Source organism: Sphaeramia orbicularis, chromosome 18 (genome assembly GCF_902148855.1).
Source record: "Sphaeramia orbicularis chromosome 18, fSphaOr1.1, whole genome shotgun sequence".
Taxonomy (NCBI): domain Eukaryota; kingdom Metazoa; phylum Chordata; class Actinopteri; order Kurtiformes; family Apogonidae; genus Sphaeramia; species Sphaeramia orbicularis.
This window is the reverse complement of record NC_043974.1, coordinates 41,289,857-41,307,787: the sequence shown is the minus strand read 5'-3', so window position 1 is coordinate 41,307,787 and position 17,931 is coordinate 41,289,857. Positions and strand designations below refer to the sequence as shown.

The following is a 17,931-nucleotide window of genomic DNA, read 5'->3' as shown; positions in this document are numbered from 1 at the left end:
CAGCACTGTTTTCTTTTTCGTACAGTTCTATGTCTTTAAATCTATTCTGTATTTTATTTCTTCTGTTTTGGTTTTAATTATTCTTCTTTACAGCACTTTGGTCCACTGCGGTTGTTTTAAAGTGCTTTACAAATAAAGTTGGATTGGATTGGATACAACAAAAATTTTCAGTCATTATACATAGGTTACAATGCTATTACTTTATTTTAGTTCATAACGAGTTTATATTTGAAACCTAAACTAAAAACCCATTCAGCACCTTTTATTGTTAATATCTTCAGTGTAATTTTTTCACTTTGCACATTCACCCCATAGGCCGGATTGGACCCTTTGGCGGGCCGGTTTTGGGCCGCGGACCACATGTTTGACCCCCCTACTATAGAACATGTCTATGGTGAGTTCCAGTGATGAGCTGTCGTATTCAGCTGTTTTTTTTCTGTTCTCATGGTTCTAGATTGCCTTACTTTTCTTAAGGGACACCCTCTAATGAACTCTGTGTTGGTTGCATTTAATGGATTCAAAGCAGATGATCTAATTTTCCTCCGCCGTGAGCATCTAGCGCCTTGTTCTCTCCAGCTCATCTTTTATCCACTCACTTGGCTCAAACCCACTCTCCCCTTTGTCTTGTTTGTGCCTCTGTCACATAGAACGCACACACATTCCACACGCGCACACATTTCAGGAACACACGCCCACGCTTTTTCATCCACACAACCATCCTGAACCCACTGACACGTCGTCTCAGGCTTCCAGGCACACTGACCGACTTTCCCCCCGTCTCTGGAACACTCTCTTGGCCCTTTTCCTCTGTCCTCCACTTAACCCAAAAGTGGGTCTGCACACACCTTATGACAGTCTTCACAAAGCTTACCCCCAGTGGCTCATGTCACCTCACACTGGCTGCTGCCTTTTTTCGTCGGTACAAAGGCACAATGTTGAATACGGTGCAGATCAGTCAGCAGTTGTGGGTAACGTATCAACATTCCTCAGGTTTCCTTTTCTTTTCAGCCTTCACTTTGCCCGTTGATCTCGGAACAGGAATGTGCTCTCCGTGTGTGACTATGCTGATGCGAGGGAAGCCTTTCTCACCAGGTCAGTATGGACAGTGTTATGGAAATCTGCCCCTCTATTCTCTCTTTGTTCTGTGGTCTAAGGGTATACGACCCCCCCCCCCCCCCCTTAGACACAGGACTGTGAGAGCACTATGGGCAAATTCTAGAGGGCACTCTGCATTTTTGGGTGAAGTGGTGTTCAATGTGGACATAAAGGTAAAAAGAAATACTCACAAAAGTGCAAACACACCTTCTGTAGAAGACGCAGCAGCTAAGGCCCCAAGAAAACACCAATGCCCTTCAGTATCACAGTATTTTTATACTTTATTACTTCTGTAAAATAGTATTGATTTGGACATAATTTGAATCCTGCAGCCAGTTTAATCAGTTTATTTTAACTGATCTAAGTAAATCTGACTTTCTCACGCAGGTTTACATCTGAATGTGTCAAAATTTTAACTGACTCCTTAGAAAATATGTAACGAATCCAGCAAGGTTGGGATGTGCTGTTTTTTGTTGTTGTTTGTTTGGTTGTTTTTTTTTTATGTAAACTGATGTGAAGGTACTTTTAGGACTCCAAGGCACTTTTGTTGTTTGGTTTTGTCTTTTGTCTTTTTTAATCTGTTTTTTGTCTATTGTGTGTTTGTGTATGTGTATGTGTGTGTATATACACACATATGTGTACTTTGTTTATTGTCTTTTTTTTCTCTGGCTCTCATGATTTTGTCTGTTGTCATCTATTAGTTTTTTGTTTTGTTTTGTTTTTTTGTTTTTCCCTTGTGACTACTGTCTTTATTTTTGTTTGTTTTGGGTTTTCCTTTTTGTGTTTTTGTTTGTTTTTTTATTTGTTTCTGGTGACTTGTAGTTTCTTGTTGTTGGGATTTTGTAGGTAAAAATAAAAATGATTTTAAAAAAAAAAGAATAGAGCAAGGATTTTTATTTTCATTTTTAAAGGAGTTAGGCAGAAATGAGTTCCTTTGCTCAGATTGCAAAAAAAAGCTGTTACATGGACTCTAGTCATATTTATTGAAAATTTATGGCAAATTTTAATCAAATCTCTAGAAGATCTAAACACGTACTGGAAATTCTAACCAAATGTTTAAAAAAAAACAGCAGAATTTGCAAATATCACTGTATTTAAACCAATACTAGCATTTACACAACTCTACCAGGTATAAGAGATTTCTTAAAGGTGTTTTTCACTCACATTTTTATGATTTAATGCACTTTTTGATAAATCCAAATGTACAGTGATCCCTTTTTACTATTTAAAAAAATAATAATTTATCATCTTGCTTCTTGTTGCTATATATATATATGTTATTGCAACATATGTTATATATCATAACATCTATATTATGTTATGTATCATATTGTTAGCTTTGTGCTAATACTGATCCACAGCAGCAGCAGCAGCGTACTGGAACTACACAAGCAACAAGTGTTTCAGAGGTTGTTTTACTATTTTAAAAATTGCAGTATATCACCATACTTAAAGAGGTGTCACTTATTTGAACTACATATTAAGAAAATGATTTAAAGTTATTGATTATTGGTTATTTTCACTGTTTCCTCTAAAATTGGGATTGTAATGAATGCAGGTTTTGATCCCACTAACTGAATAAAAAAGTCAACTTTATTTTACTATTTTAAAGTCACAGTAAATTACACATTTCCTGAATCCTTAGTCATGCCAGTATTGCAGTGTGTGTATTTTGTATCTCTGATGCCACAGGACTAAAAGAAAAAAGCTTATTTAGGTGAAAATGGCAGGAAAATGTGTGTGATTATGAGTTTGCAGAGCTCCAGTGTCCACTGTACTTATTAAAAGTGTTCACAAAGGAGCTTGAATGAAAGCTCAGAGTGCCCCCTTTAAAATGATACCAGATATATTAATATAAAACATTGAAAATTATGTACTTAACAAGGGCCAATACCAAGATATGCACCAGTTTCAAAAATGGATTTTTTCAATGGGGGAGGGTAACTTTAACCCATAAAGACCCAAACAGCCACTGACGTCCAAAGCTATCTACTGATATAAACTGTTTAATACCTGATGATCCATTAATTCTATCAATACACGTAAATAATTGGTGTAAAATACAGTTTGTCATCTTTTCATGGTCATCAGATATGACCCATTTGGACGTTCAGAGGCTCCATATTGAATGTGCAAAACAGTCATCTTCTACAACATTGATTCCACCAGTAAAACCCATAGAGTTTGATCAATGCTAGTGGATGGACACACTTGTTTTATGCTCCGTTATTGATATAATTGTTGAAAATGTCACTTTTTCTTCAGTTTTTTCTGTTTCTGATTTAATAAGCTTTGGATTTACTCTGGGCTTTAATGAACATCAACATGGTCAGTGGATTAAATATAAGAAAATACCTAATTTACACTGAAAAAACACTAAATACAGAGGATAATGTTATAATAAATGGTGATAAATCACTTAAGATAGGTTACATAGAGAGAAACATAGATTTGGGAGTTGCCACCAAAGTAGCGTTGGGTCTTTATGGGTTAACAGCTGATAACACTATCTTTTACTATCTATAAAACTATCTTTTCAAAAAATATAAGCAACCTTTGCCCCCTTGTGTGGTACCAACATGTTGTCTGGTCCATGGACTGTATATTGCTTTACTTACCATATAGTCCTATACGGTTAATAGTAAGCCCTGTATCATGATATGGATCTTTTTGGTGGATTTGTGCCAACACACAGCTCCAGATCGAGTGTATTTCATTGAGAAAGTCATATGATGAAATCAGATTTAGGTTTGTTAAAATGGAAATTCATGTGAAAAAAAATTGAGAAATATTGTGTATTTCTCAGACGTTAATATGGTTTTTCTGTTGCCTATAATGTGTGTTAAGCTGTGGAGGATATGAGTGTGTTCATATGAGTAATGACCTCTGCTCTTAGCTAACAGGAGCCAAGGCGTCAGCATCTCCCTGGAGACTTGGGTTGTCAAGGGCAACTGGATGAGCTTCATGTAGCTGCCATGACAACCATGAGATGTGTAAGTAGATCTCAAGGGACTTATCCTCAAGACAGTAATTACTGACACTTCTATCATGTGAAACCTAATATTCTCTCAAGTTATTGTCAGTGGGTATCGTTTCCCTTCTGTTCCCTGGTTCTTTGGGTTTAACAAACGCTGCATATTGGAACATATAAAAGCTTAATGCATTGTCATTTTAATTGATACAATATATGTACATCCATGTTTCAATCATAGTCATCATAATGCAGGAAATCCCATCTTTACACCTATACAGAGTTCCAGTTGTTGTCAGTATAAAAGAAAGGGTTAATAATCACAATAATAATCCCAATGTAGTAATTCAGCAATCATTCAAAGAAATGGCAGAAAGGGAACTGAAAGCTAATAGACCCCAGTAAAAACCAGGTGCTCACTGCAGTCTCACTGAGATCGGGGCAGACCGGTTGGACCAGGACATGGACCCTTTTACCCTTTTTAGACCATTCAGCACCATCTCCTTTGGAATCACTACATGTGATTAGACATGGGCCGTTGTACCAAACGTTGGTGCAAACTGCTGTCCCACAACTACAAAAACAAATCCACATCCTTCTGTTATATTAAAGTCCCTTTAGCGTGCTACGTATGAGTAGTTTTGGAGTAGCAGATCATTTTAGATCACTTTAAGCCAATCTCAAAGATGTTCGTCAGTACATGGTTAGCTATCAAAGAAAAACTGCATTTTCTACAATAAGGGTCATGAAAGTTTACTGAACTGCAAAACATGTTTGAAAAGTAGTGACATTGCTTGGAGCTAAAAATTGATTTTCAGACTTTTGAGTACATTACTTTAAAGTGGCTACTATCAGGAAATGACAAAAAAAAAAAATGCAGGACATTTTTACTTTTACATAAAGCTTGATAATTTAGATAGAAAAAAATAATATAATCCAATAAATATTTTTTTAAAACAGTCATTTTGAACTTTAGTCGATGGTGGAAATATTTGCCAAAATCATTTGACTTTTCATTTTCATTCATTGAAATTTAGAAGCTTAGACTCCAGGAAAGTCGTTCTCATCTGAAAGTGTATATTGATGAAGTTACAAATTTCCTTTTCATGGAGCCTTAAGCAAAACTTCTACAAAGTCTGGGTTTTGTTTTTAGATCATAACACAAGAAATTAATCCAAAATGTATGGATTACAGTTGTTATGAAAAGAGAACGTCTATATCAGGTCAAACATGGCTCTATAAGTAAAAGGTCATTTTTATTTTTGTCTATGGGACTGCACTTTGCACCAACTGGCCTTGATAATCACCTCTTGGGCCTCAGTACGATACCGTCTGTGATCACACCATCCATGCTGGTAATCTGACTCCTCCCCTGGTTAGCGTCTCCTCTCTAACCTTTCCAACTAACTGGGCCTCAGGCACTATTTACTCGCTGCTCTACTTTCTATGCCTAAGGGCCTCTTCTCTCAAATTCCTCACCGTAGCCAAAGCGCTCCCCTAAAGGTCCCCTAACCCCTGCATACAAAGTTCCCTCAGGCACGATTTGGGTCCCTTCCCCCTTTAAGTCCTTGTATCGCATCTATCTGTCCGTCAGCCCTTTTCCTTGCCTGGCTCTATCCTGACCGGCTGGTTGACCTGCCTGCCTCCCCACAGTGTGGCTGCATATCAGTCCCCTGCTGTGCTTTGTGCGGGTCGGTTTCCTGGCAACAGACAACAGCCATGACAGGCCTTGAGGGCAGAGAGAGCCCTTTGCATCCCAGCAGCCTGCCATCGCTAAATGGCTCAGTCCAGGCCAAGGCCACCGACGGTTTTTTGGTGGTCGTAGCTGGTGTGCACTTGAAGCTCACAGTACTGCTACCGTTCACAGGGACTCTCTCTGACAACTAGTGAGTTCAGGCAGACAGGTGGAACGAAACACACCAGGGTGAAGATAGCGTACACTGGTCCCTGAAAGTGGTTGCTATAGAGCGCTGCGTAAATGACTCTTAAAACCCAGAAATGAGTTAGCATTTTGCACTTCCAGTTCACTCAGGTCAAAGTCAGTGGGTTTACTGAATGAGTTTTGATCATAGTCCTGAAAGAAAGTCTGGATAAACCAAACCTTTGAGTCAAATGTAGCATTTGCTGCCAAGTGGCTAAATGAGACTAGAGTGAGATTGTCAGGGACATTAAACATCATCATACTAATCGGAAATCTTATCTATTCACCGATCAACCCTCCTAGCCTCTTGGTTTTCATTTACTAGCTCTGTGCATTAGCTGGGTTAGATCACGCTAAGAACCAGATCAAAGTTACGTAACCATATCATAGTTTTGATTGTTAATAGTCTTACATTTGACAATGGCATTCGTAGCTCCTTCATGAATTTTGAAGCTTTTATGCTTTAAAAAAGGCTCCCAATTCACTAAATAAGAGTAGAGAAGCTTCAGGAATATTAAAGAATGTTCTACAGAACATGAGGTGATTTTTGTAAATGAGGTAAGTACGTTAAATCAGAAAACAATTTGGAAGCTATGAGGTTGTGACGCTGAAGTCATACACTTGTGGTGTTGCTAATTTATAGCTTAGCATTAGCACATTTCTTTTTGCCACGGCAGCCTAACTTTTTTCTTTTAATTTTTATTTGTGAACATCATCTTGGTGAGCAAAAAAATGTAAGAATCATAAACTTTTGTTTACCACTGAACTTATTTTTCTGTAATAATCCAAAATGCAATGGAAAACCCCATTGGCTTTTTGAAGATCGAACCAGGGCAATGCTAACTTCCAGGTTAGTCTACAAAAATACATCATCCCTGCAGCGCTGTCAGTCAGTATGGGATTATTGTGTTGTGTGTAACACAGATGAGAACACCTGCGCTCCTGTAGAATCTCTTTATAAGTGCTGTAAATATCTTTAAAATATATATTTATATATTTTAAATCCACAGTTCCTGTTACAAAAGGAGTAAAAATGACCCCCAGGTGCTATTTACAGTAAAATATATTTTACAACTTTACATTACTAACTTGCAGATTCAAAAAGAAAGACTTTGAATCTCACTTGTAAGAAAAGTCAGTGGTTGTTGCAATTCCGGTAGCTGCAGTCTGTTTTTTTTTTTTTTTTTTAAACTTTATTCTTAAGTGTTAGCAAGTTCCAGTGCATGCATTTGCATTACAAGGAGCTGAAAATGAAAATAAACAGCCAAACCACTTTCAGAGTACTGCTACACTATCTTTTTTCCTGTCTGCTTGAACAGTATTTATTTAGCAATCCCTTATCCCTCTCTTGTCATTTCCCCCGTGTTCCTATTAAAATCTGTACAAATATGCAGAGGTACACCTGTGTACTTCAATTTCAAGTTTTAAAAAACACATCTTTGACACCTCTTTGTAAAGAAAAATTGCAAAAACAAAATAAATTAATAAAAAAAATAACATTTTACAATCAAACACTCCTTGAGTCTCCATATAAAGAGTGGTCGGTACTGTTGCATTGCCAATACTGTGACAGCATTTCTGCCACTAAGTGGTACAGTATTAAGGGTTCGAACATGAATGCAGCATTGTTTTCAGTAAAATCCTTGTTGATAGTGTATAATTTATTTCTGGTTTTCTGTTTGTACTTATTGCTTGATTAGATGGCACACAGGCAGGATTTCCCCCCCAAATTTACCAAGTAAGTACAGGATTATGTGTATAGCCAGGAAAGGATAAAAATTATTACTGAATTACTGTCAACTTTGGCAAAATTCCACCTTAAAAGAGCTCTGGGCCATGTTACAAATTACATTACCATGTCCTGTCTATATGCCTATGATACATACAGTCAGTGTACAGGAGGAAGAGAACTTTATCCATATTCATAATAGGAAATGTAAAAAAAAAAAAAAAAAAAACAAGAAAATCAAAACAACCTGTACTGTAATAGCAAAACAAGACACAGTTGTGCTACAAGTGCTTATGTGTTCTTGGCACCTGTGGCCTCAGTCCAGAGTGAGTCTTTCTGTATTTGCCACAGTGGAGCGAAATCCTTCACCAGAGGTAGAGAGAGAGAGGGAGTCCATGCTCTTGGAGCTCTGTCGCTGCAGATCCCCATCCCACCAACAACCCCCCCACCCCTTTTTAACTGCCAATGTGGCACATTCCTCCCTCACCCCTCGCCCTCCTCGTTAGGTGGAACATTCCAGGCGACAGCCATCTTCTGAGACACAAATGAAACTCCATGAAGTTTGGTTAAAAAAAAAAAAATACAGCAAGAGAATACAAGGTTGCAGGAAATAATACATTAGCGATAGGTTAAGAGATACAGCTATTTACAATCACACAAAAATGTCTAACATCTAGTATAGTGGTTTAGTCACTTAATGAAAGAAACAATAGCTGCTTTTTCATCTTTTTTATCCACCGTTCCTTTCATTCACAAAGTAAAAAAGCAACCAGAAGAGATTGAAAACATAAAAATCTTTCTAAGACCTTAAATGTTGGCAGTTTACATTCATGCCCATGAGCGTTTTTATTTGGCCCGAGGCTGCCGAGCATCGACACACACCGTCTGAACTAACACAGCACACCCCCAGGATCTGTACATTTGTGCAGTTTTCAGTTCTATGCTCCTTCACCAGCAGATAACACTGAATGAAATATTGATCATGAGAGAAATACTGTTATTTTTTTACAGTTTGGTTATTTCAGTGACTTGAACAGAGCCACTTTTTTTTTTTTTTTTGATAAAAACTGCTGAAGTTGAAGCTTTTGCTTCCTCAGCTTGTGCCTTTGTGTTTGTCATCAAGAGAGAGCATCAGATGATTTTTGGGTTCTAAAGCACTCAAAAGAGCCAGCTCCATACAGGAGAGGTTCTTTATGCAGCATACCTTCTCAAACCTCAACCCATAGTGAAAAAAACAAACACAAAAAACAACACACTCACCCGCAAATTAAATCCATTAATCACAAAAAACCAAATAGCAAAAGATTTTGGATTGTACATCAGCAGAGTATTTTTCGAGGAATGGTTTTTAAAACAAATTTACACTCTGGTAAAAGTTGCATACATTTTTAATTCCTACATTCTAACATTACGTATGCACTACCAGTTTGAAATGGGAGGTGAGACTTCACAGGGCATAGCATTCACATGAAGTAGAAAACAGACATTGCTCAGACTAGATATAAATGCATAATAGTCAGTGCACTTCATCTTTACAATTCAAAATCAGCCTTTAACTACCTTAAGCCATGCAGTCCACAAAGTTTTTTTTTTCCAGTGCATAAGGCCTTGGCAAAGGCATTTTTGAATGATAATACCTCTGTTTGTTGTATGTACCAGCGTGAATGGATCGTTAGTTCTCCCGACATACATGAAGGAGCATTTGAAAATTTCATTAGGCAAAAACTGAGATTGGCAGCAGCAGAAATGGCTCAGAATTGACAGACTTCACATTCTTCCACAACCACAGTTAATTGTACAGTCCACCTCAGCAAAAAGCCCACCCCTCACTCTCTACTGTCAGACCTCAAGTCTTTAAGATGATGGGTGGAGTTCTACAGTAAGGACCTGAACACAACCTTCAGCAGAAAGAGAAAAAAAAGTCATTCGATGCTCTGAATTTGATATTAGAGTGTTACTGCACTGACATTTGAAGCCTTAGCACCACTGACACTTTTACAACTGGTAGCTGTTGCTTCAGCCAATGTCTAACACACAGTCCAGTCTTCTTTAGATTCTCCAGCATCAACCAAGTATAAAGCAGATGCATTAAGGTGATTTGAGGCATCCTCCACATGTTGGCCAGATAAGAACATCTGATTTAACATAAGTGTTAAATATTTCAGTGCATTTGTGCCATGCTTAGTCTAGTATGATTTTATATAGGAAGTCTTAGGTTGTCTCCAATTTCAAAAAGAAAAAAAAGCTATATTTTTTAGATATTGGTGACAGGCAAAGAAGGCAAAAAATTGGACCTGACGTACATCAGTGTCTTAACGGCTTAAAGTAGCTAAGGTTTGTCCACTGTGGTGACAACAGGGTTATGTACTGTCTTTTTGAGCACTGGCCAGTGTCTGATATGAATTTCACACATTTTTTCTCACAGAAAATTGAGATTATTTGAAAGAAAATGATCAAAATGTAACGTCTATGGTTCCACTGTATTTCATGTGCTAGGAGTTTTTCCCCTAAATGTTATATTTGCATTCAGAGACACATTTCATGCAAACAGTACAATTGTTTTTCTTGAAACAAAAGAAATACACATTTCTTTTATATGTTTGTCTAAAAAAGTATATATATTACTAATTTATATATTTATATATACAAATTAGTAATTAATTAGTATTTTTTTTTCTACACTTTTCCAGGGCAGGCACTGTACACACACTGGGTACAGAGGCATGCCACACTTGCATTGCTTTTGCATTCTACAGTTGGTTGGCTGGCAGGCAGGATGTCATCCAGGCAGTGCCGCTGTTGGTGAGTGTTTCGTACCATGTCTGCACACACTCTAGGGCTACTCGGAACAACACTTCAGCATCACAGTTCACACGTGTGAAACATCACATCGCAGAATGGGCAATGTTGAATTTTCACTGAAGAAAAGATGATACTGAGCTAAAACATGGACTTTATCCACAGCGCCTTCATGGTAAGTCAACAGGTGTGTTAGCTTTTAACATCTACCGTTTATCATTGAATGTAAACCACAGATAAAAGTGTATTTACGGCTGTTACAACAGAAGACGTCTAAAATGCTTGTGTTAGAGCTCATTTGAAAGGGAAGTTCTGGTAGCTTCTGTATTTAACTGATATGTTGAAACTTGGCTCAAATGGAACCTTAACACAAACTCTTTAAAGGGCTGATGGTGACCCGATGGACAAACTCAGCACTATTCAAGTAATCTGGCAAAAATTCCTGTACTTTTTAACCTTTTAATGCCCACCCAGAATGCTTTGCTCAGGGTTGGTCTTGTGGTAGCTTCTGCCTTCTGTGTTTAATCATGTAGTGAGAACACAAGCTAAACTCCTACAGTTCAAACATCAGTGTCACCAAAGCTCCAGCAAATGATTTAACACCTCATAAAAACCTTTTCCTGTCTCTGATGGATGAACAACTGAATTTCCCTCTGTAATCCCTTCAGAACTATAGCCACAGTGTTCGCCTGTCTAAGCTGAGTTGGTTCACACTACACTGAAATATAATCTTCAGGTGCATTAGGGTTAGGGTTGTAACAGAAGTCTAAGACCAAGTGCATGTATTGGACTAAACGTCTTCTAAGTTCTATCTGTCGCATGTGGCTAAAACATAAACACATCCGTTTTCTCTTCACATCCAACCGTAGCTCACCCTTCCAAGCAGACACTAATGGTGGTGTAGCTGCAGACCAAGAACCGACTACTGCCTAGATGACATCTGAGTGGGGGTGGGGTCCGGGGTTGGTCCAACAAGCTTCAAATGGAATAATAAAAGCAGTGCAGCAAGGCTCTGTGGCGCATGCAGAGATGGGTGGGTGGGGGGAAATAGGCGGGACCAGGGAGAGGGAAAGGTCAGAGGTCAGCGTAGGGTGAGCAGGGTTCAAATGGAAGGTGTGGGGTCTAGCCCAGGGTTGCAGACAGATTCATGAATGGGACTTGGGAGGAGTGTGTTTTTGCGTTTTTTGTTTTTTTTGGGAGGGGGGTTCGCAAGGCAAGGAGGGTCGGTGCTAACTTTATGACAATTTGTATTCATTTTTTTTTTCTCCTTTGTTTTTTTTCCTCTTATGTGATTTTTTTTTGTTGTGTTTTTTTTTCTTTTTCTTTAACTTTTTACAAATGTATGATGACACAACTTAGGCTCAGAGTAGTGGATGGCTGAATCTACTGCTGGTTGAATGGTCAGAGGATGGAGATGGAGAGAGTAGTTATGGGAGAAACCTTTGACAGTATACACAATATAAATACATGAGCAAAGAGGGTGGGGTGGGAGGGGTGATACTAATGCCAATATACATATTTTTGTGATAATTATTTGCTGTTTGTGCTCAGTTGTGTACTGTAAGTTTGCAGGTATTGCTCGTAGTCATGTCTCACCCAAGTTGTTCCCCAATAACCCAGATTAAGTGGAGTGTATTCTGCAGCTACTTTGTTGGTTTAACAGCAAAAATTTGCATATAACAATGTGTTATTGTAATTTGTTTTATAAAATTACTCATTATTGGTCAAATACTAAACATATCCAAAATGTTAGGAATTCTCTTTCTTTTAAATCAGTAAACAATTCGTAATAGAAAGTAGTGATGTTTTGTCAAATAATACTTGATTCATGGCAAGAAAGGTGCATGTCTGTCTACGCAAAATTAAAAATACGTTCATTGTTCATCAAAAAACTGTTGGTCTAAAGTGTGACCATAGTCTTGTCAAGCACACATACATAGTCACAACAATCACACACTCACACACACATACATAAACTAGCTCTGACATGCAGCTATATTGTATCTTGGGATTGGTCAGTGTGACACCGCTGAGAAAAGCTCCACCCTCCTGTCACCACAACCAATCAGAGACCCTCTCCGCTGAGATAAAAGCGCTAATTACAAAGAATAGAAAAAGGAAGGAAGATTCGCTTCCACCATAATTAAAGGGCCAGAATGTGTGAGGAGGGGCACATTCCTGTTTTTTCCATCTTGCCATCTTTTCTCTCACTATGGGGATCACTCTCGCTGTGCTTCAATATGGTGTCTTGAGAGAACAGCAAAAGGCCAAACCATATGAGCCCCTCCCAACACATTTCTTCATCCACCCCCGATTGAACCAAAAATGCAAATATCTCGTTGCACAATCCTGTGATTAAATGTGCCTTTTGAATTTGGCACCGAGGATGTAAGGGAAACAGAGGGAGCAGGCAGACAATAGGGGAGGGGTACCGGGGGTCACTGAGTAACGAGGGGTCGATTGATCCGAGCCAAATGGTATTAAGACCACAGGGGCCGGAGAGGGTGCCCAGTTGGGGTGCCAGTAGGATGTTGTCAATAAACTGCTTTAGCTTTAACACAATGGAAAGGAGGGGTAAAGGTACAAAAAATAGATTAATAAAATAGAGGAAAAAAACAAACTCTTATTTAAAATGTAAAAGTATAATTAAAAAAAACAGCAACAAAAGTGTAATAAAAAACGTTAGTGACTTTAAAGATGAACTAGTAGAAGTGTTATGTGGTACTTGGAGTTATCTCTAATGACACCAAATAAATAAAAGCTGTCAGAGGAGAGGATGCGGTCGGGGCTCTCAGGTGAAGGGGGTCCTCGCTCTCTCTCTCTCTCTCTCTCTCGCTCGCTCGCTCGCTCTCGCTCTCTCTCTCTGTCCCTCTCTTTCTCCATCTCCCCCTCTCCATCTCTCTCTCTCCCTCTCCCTGTCACCTCTCACTCCTCACGAAGCTGCAGGCGGTAGCGGCAGTAGCGGATCTGGAAGAAGAGCCTCTCCAGTGGCGAGCGGCTCATCCCAGGAAGCCTGTAGTCCTCGCTCTGGCCCGTTCGGCGGAAACCCAGCGACTCGTACAGCTTGTGGGCGGCCAGCTTGACAGCCGTCGTGCCCAGGACTACTGCAGCGTAGTTATTGCGCACGGCAAACTCCAGAACACGACGGCCCAGCGCCTTTGCGATGCCCTTGCCACGGTAGCGCGAGTCCACCGACATGCGGCGAAGCTCCACTGTGTTGTCGTCCTCACGGCCCTGCGCCGCCACGATGCCTACGACGTGTCCATCAAGCACTGCCACCCAGAAACAGGAGCCTGAACAAACACAAGGACAGCACAACTCGTATTAGACTCACTTTATACGGACAGGTTAGTGTAGAGCTTAAAGCTGCGTTTGACTTTCATCATCAATTTTTCATCAAATCTGTAAAACTCGAGACATATCCTAAGTGTCATGAATCTGTAAGTCTTTCTGTGACTACGCACCTGAATCTGTTCCCTCACGGTGAACAGTTTCAAAATGCACTCCACCATAAACAATCCATTTGTTTATAAACAGAACTCGGGCATTTTCAGAAATTTGTCACGACGTGCATTGTGGGAAGCAGAGTTCCATGCAGCCACATTATAGCCACAGCGGCAACAAACACGGAAACGGCTTCATTGGGTTAATGAAAAAAAACTGTATCTTTAAATTTATTCTGTTGGTTGATTGCTTGTTTGTTTGTTTTTAAATGGACTCCCAAGTCTGCAAATAAAGGTGATGATGATGATGATTGCCTCTTGCTACTGCAGCTGTGTGGAGCTCCCCTTCCCACAAAGCACATTGCAACAAATTTTTGAAAATGCCCAAGTGACCTACCAGCTCTGTTTGTAAACAACTGGATTGTTTATGGTGGAGTACTTCAAAATTATTCACTGTGAGGGAAAAGATTCAGGTCCATAATCACGGAAAAGCTTATGGATTCGTGATACTTAGGCTATGACACAGGTTTTACAGATCTGATGAAAAATTGGTGACAAAAGTCAGACGCAGCTTTCAAAACTGCAAGAAACACTTAGGAACTACATTTTGTCGCTGTCTGGCGGAAACCTCATAAGTCCATTTTTGGTCTTCTTTTTTTTTTTTTTTTTTTGGTCATAAAACAATTCTTTTGGTCAGTCTTCATAATGACCTGATGGTTTTAGAATTATTTAACCAATGAAAAACCAACTCCATTCATTTATTTAGAATCTACATCCTCTTTCCAGTTTCCTGAAAAATAATTGTTTGGGACACAAGAGGTTTCCGCCCGACAGGGATGATTTGAAGTACAAGATATACAGTATAGTAGTGCATCGTTTCAGAAAGCTTATGCAGTTTTATGTCCGTTTTTGGACATATGGCATTGCTGAACTTAAACCTGACAAACTGACCCAGCCCCAGATCATAACACTGCCCCCCCAAGCTTGTTCTGTAGGCACTAGGCATGATGGGTAATCACTCCATCACTGGTCTGGACTCATCAGACCACATGACCTTTGTCCATTGAAACACAGTCCAATCTTTGCTCTCTATTAAACTGATGATGTTTAAGATGTGAAAAGCTACTCACTGCATCAGTTAGAGTTAAAGAAGTTGTTGCAGCCTAAACATATTAATCACTGCAGGAATTATCCAGTGGAAGGATCTGAACTATTTACTGACTGTTTTTTTTTTCTGTTTGTTTTTTTGCAAAGGCAGTGTACATTATCATGTTATGGTTCAAAGTTGGGATAAACCTGTTGAAAATCTCAAAACACTGTGAACCTTAAAACCACCTTCTATAAGTCAAAAGGTTTAAACTCCAGTGTTGGTTGTACATAGATGACTAGTCTACCAACTATTTTCAAAAAACTGATCATTTTTCTTGGCATTCCTACTTTCAACACACTAAGACAAATAACTGACCCTTTGGAAAGTCTGCTCCTCCTTGGTTGGTGTTGTCAAATCTTCACACATTGCATGTCACTGTAGGGTATTTTCTTAATATCAGTGACAGATATTCCAAAGGTAATAGCAAGCTTCTGCAACAGCAGAGAGAGGTAGACAGAAAGGACTAGAATATGTATTTGTAAGCTGTTTTCACTGTATTTACAATTTAATCAATGAAATGCCAAAGAAAAATGCTAAGTGATGCTAGCCAGTTTAGCACAGAAGTATTGGCAAATAAAGAGGGCTGAACAGTGATAATTTTTCTTTTTTTTTTTAATTTTCATTCATTTCATTTTTCATTTTCATCATAAGTTATTAATGTTTTAATTTTACATTAGGAAGCTGCCAAATAAAAAACATCAATAAAACTAGTTGAGAAGCAGAGAAAAGTTCTTTGTTTGGTAACATCTGTGTAGTAACCAGCTATTGTTAAGGTCATACCTCAGAGCAAACAAAGGTATTTTTGTCTCTTAAATGCATATTATCAGCCTTTTCTATTGGTTTGTCTATTTCAGCTTTATCTAGTTGAGAAAGTTGCTGCTACTTCCTTTAGAATATATGACGTATATCTGTTTATTTACTAGTGAAGGGTCAGCTGATCAGTTTGAGACATAATGGAACACGTGGCCTGGGATCAGAATGTGATAAGAATAGCTGGAAGCACATATATGATCACTTAAATGTGACTTAGACCAGCCGAAAGTCAAAATAGAGTCAGGAGCAGAATAAGTGGACCAGATGAATGAGGAGGTCCAGACCAGAGTGTGACCGGTTCTGTCCACTCATGGTTAAAAGCAGGAAAAACCATCATTAAGGCTCACAGTGTACGAGGACAGTCACACATAAATACATCATTTTGAAGTTTACGCTTTCACTGTGTTCAATAGTTTACAGATCAGACTCAGGAACTGGTGACAGACAAAAAGACATGACATGTTTTCATACAGATAAGCAAGTTTAGGCCAGAACAGATCTAAATGTCAGCTGACAATGCTCCTCCACCAGAACACCGCTAACCCCTGACTATCAATCCGTCTGACTATTTATCTGTACTCATGCTGCACTTTTAAACTCTTAAACTTTGGTGACTGCTTATCATAGGTTTTCCTTGTGACACATTTGTGACACATAGTGGTTTCAGTTGGTGAAAGAAAACAATATGAGAAAAACAGTCATTTCAGCAGCTGGCTCACCACTGGTGGACAACATTAGCTGAAATGTCTTTGATGTTTAGTTCCAGAGTGAGAATACAGCTGCAGACGGAGGAAAAACTAGAAATGCCCCTGAAGATACTGTGGCTTTTCGTGCACGTTAGATCTGTCCAACACATCTAGAAAAACTGCATTAGTGGATGTTGAACAGCAGACTTAGACTGGGTTGCAACAACAGAATTTTAATACTAAGGTTAGGTTTTAGCAAAACTAGGTTTAAAATGAGTCAAATCCAGAGCTCTCCTGCACAATTAAAGATTGACCTCTACTTAGAAAACTGGCATGTAAACTGATATTAAAATGGAGATGCTTGCTTACTGATATTGAAATAATTAAACACATACATTTGCATTTGTTTTTGAAACTTAGTAAGAATAAAAGAGGCAGGAAAACTGTTAACAAGACATTAGATTGTATGGTAAAAGTTAGCTAGTTAGCCTTCTCCTTATAGTTCACTAATCCAACCTCAGTGCTCCTTGAACAAAGTTGTAGGCTGAATTCCTGGTACAATATGACTGTAATAAATAAATAAACACTACAGGTCTTGTTCACAAGTGAGGGAAGGATAGAACATGAGATCGACAGGCGGATCGGTGCAGCGATGTGGTTGTTGTATTGGTCAGTTGTGGTGAAGAAGGAGCTGAGCTGAAAGGCAAAGCTCTGGATTTACCGGTCAATCTACGTTCCTACTCTCACCTATGATCATGAGCTTTGGGTCATGACTGAAAGGACAAGATCCCGGATACAAGCGGTCAAAATGAGTTTGATCTGTAGGGTGGCTGGGCGCACCCTTAGGGATAGGGCAGGGGTGTCCAATCCTGGTCCTCAAGGGCCGGTATCCTGCATGCTTTAGATGTTTCCCTCTTCCAGCACACCTGACAGTCATTATCAGGCTTCTGCAGAGCTTGGTGATAGACTTATCATTTGAATCTTGTGTGTTGGAAGAGGGATACATCTAAAACATGAAGGATACCGGCCCTCAAGGACCAGGATTGGATACCCCTGGAATAGGGTGAGGAGCTCAGTCACCAGGGAGGAGCTTGGAGTAGAGCCACTGCTCCTCCACATCCAGAGGGGTCAGCTGAGGTGGCTCAAGCATCTGTCTCGGATGCCTCCTGGACGCCTCCCTGGGGAGGTGTTCTGGGCATGTCCCACCGGGAGGAGGCCTCGGGGAAGACCCAGGACACGCTGGAGAGACTATGTCTCTTGGCTGGGCTAGGAATGCCTCGGGGTCCCCCCTGGAGGAGCTAGAGGAGGTGTCTGTGGAGAGGGA

The 17,931-nt window shown here is 39.4% G+C and overlaps 1 protein-coding gene across 1 annotated transcript in view; it reads right to left on the bottom strand.

Annotated features, from left to right (window-relative positions):
* Nucleotides 1-11,223: 11,223 nt before the first annotated feature.
* The window catches only part of nat8l (N-acetyltransferase 8-like), a 33,722-nt gene continuing 27,014 nt past the window's right edge, over nucleotides 11,224-17,931 (bottom strand). Inside the window, exon 3 of the mRNA XM_030162299.1 lies at nucleotides 11,224-13,808. Coding sequence (XP_030018159.1) covers nucleotides 13,441-13,808 — 368 coding nt within the window. The 3' untranslated portion in view covers nucleotides 11,224-13,440. The remainder of the gene's footprint in view (nucleotides 13,809-17,931) is intronic.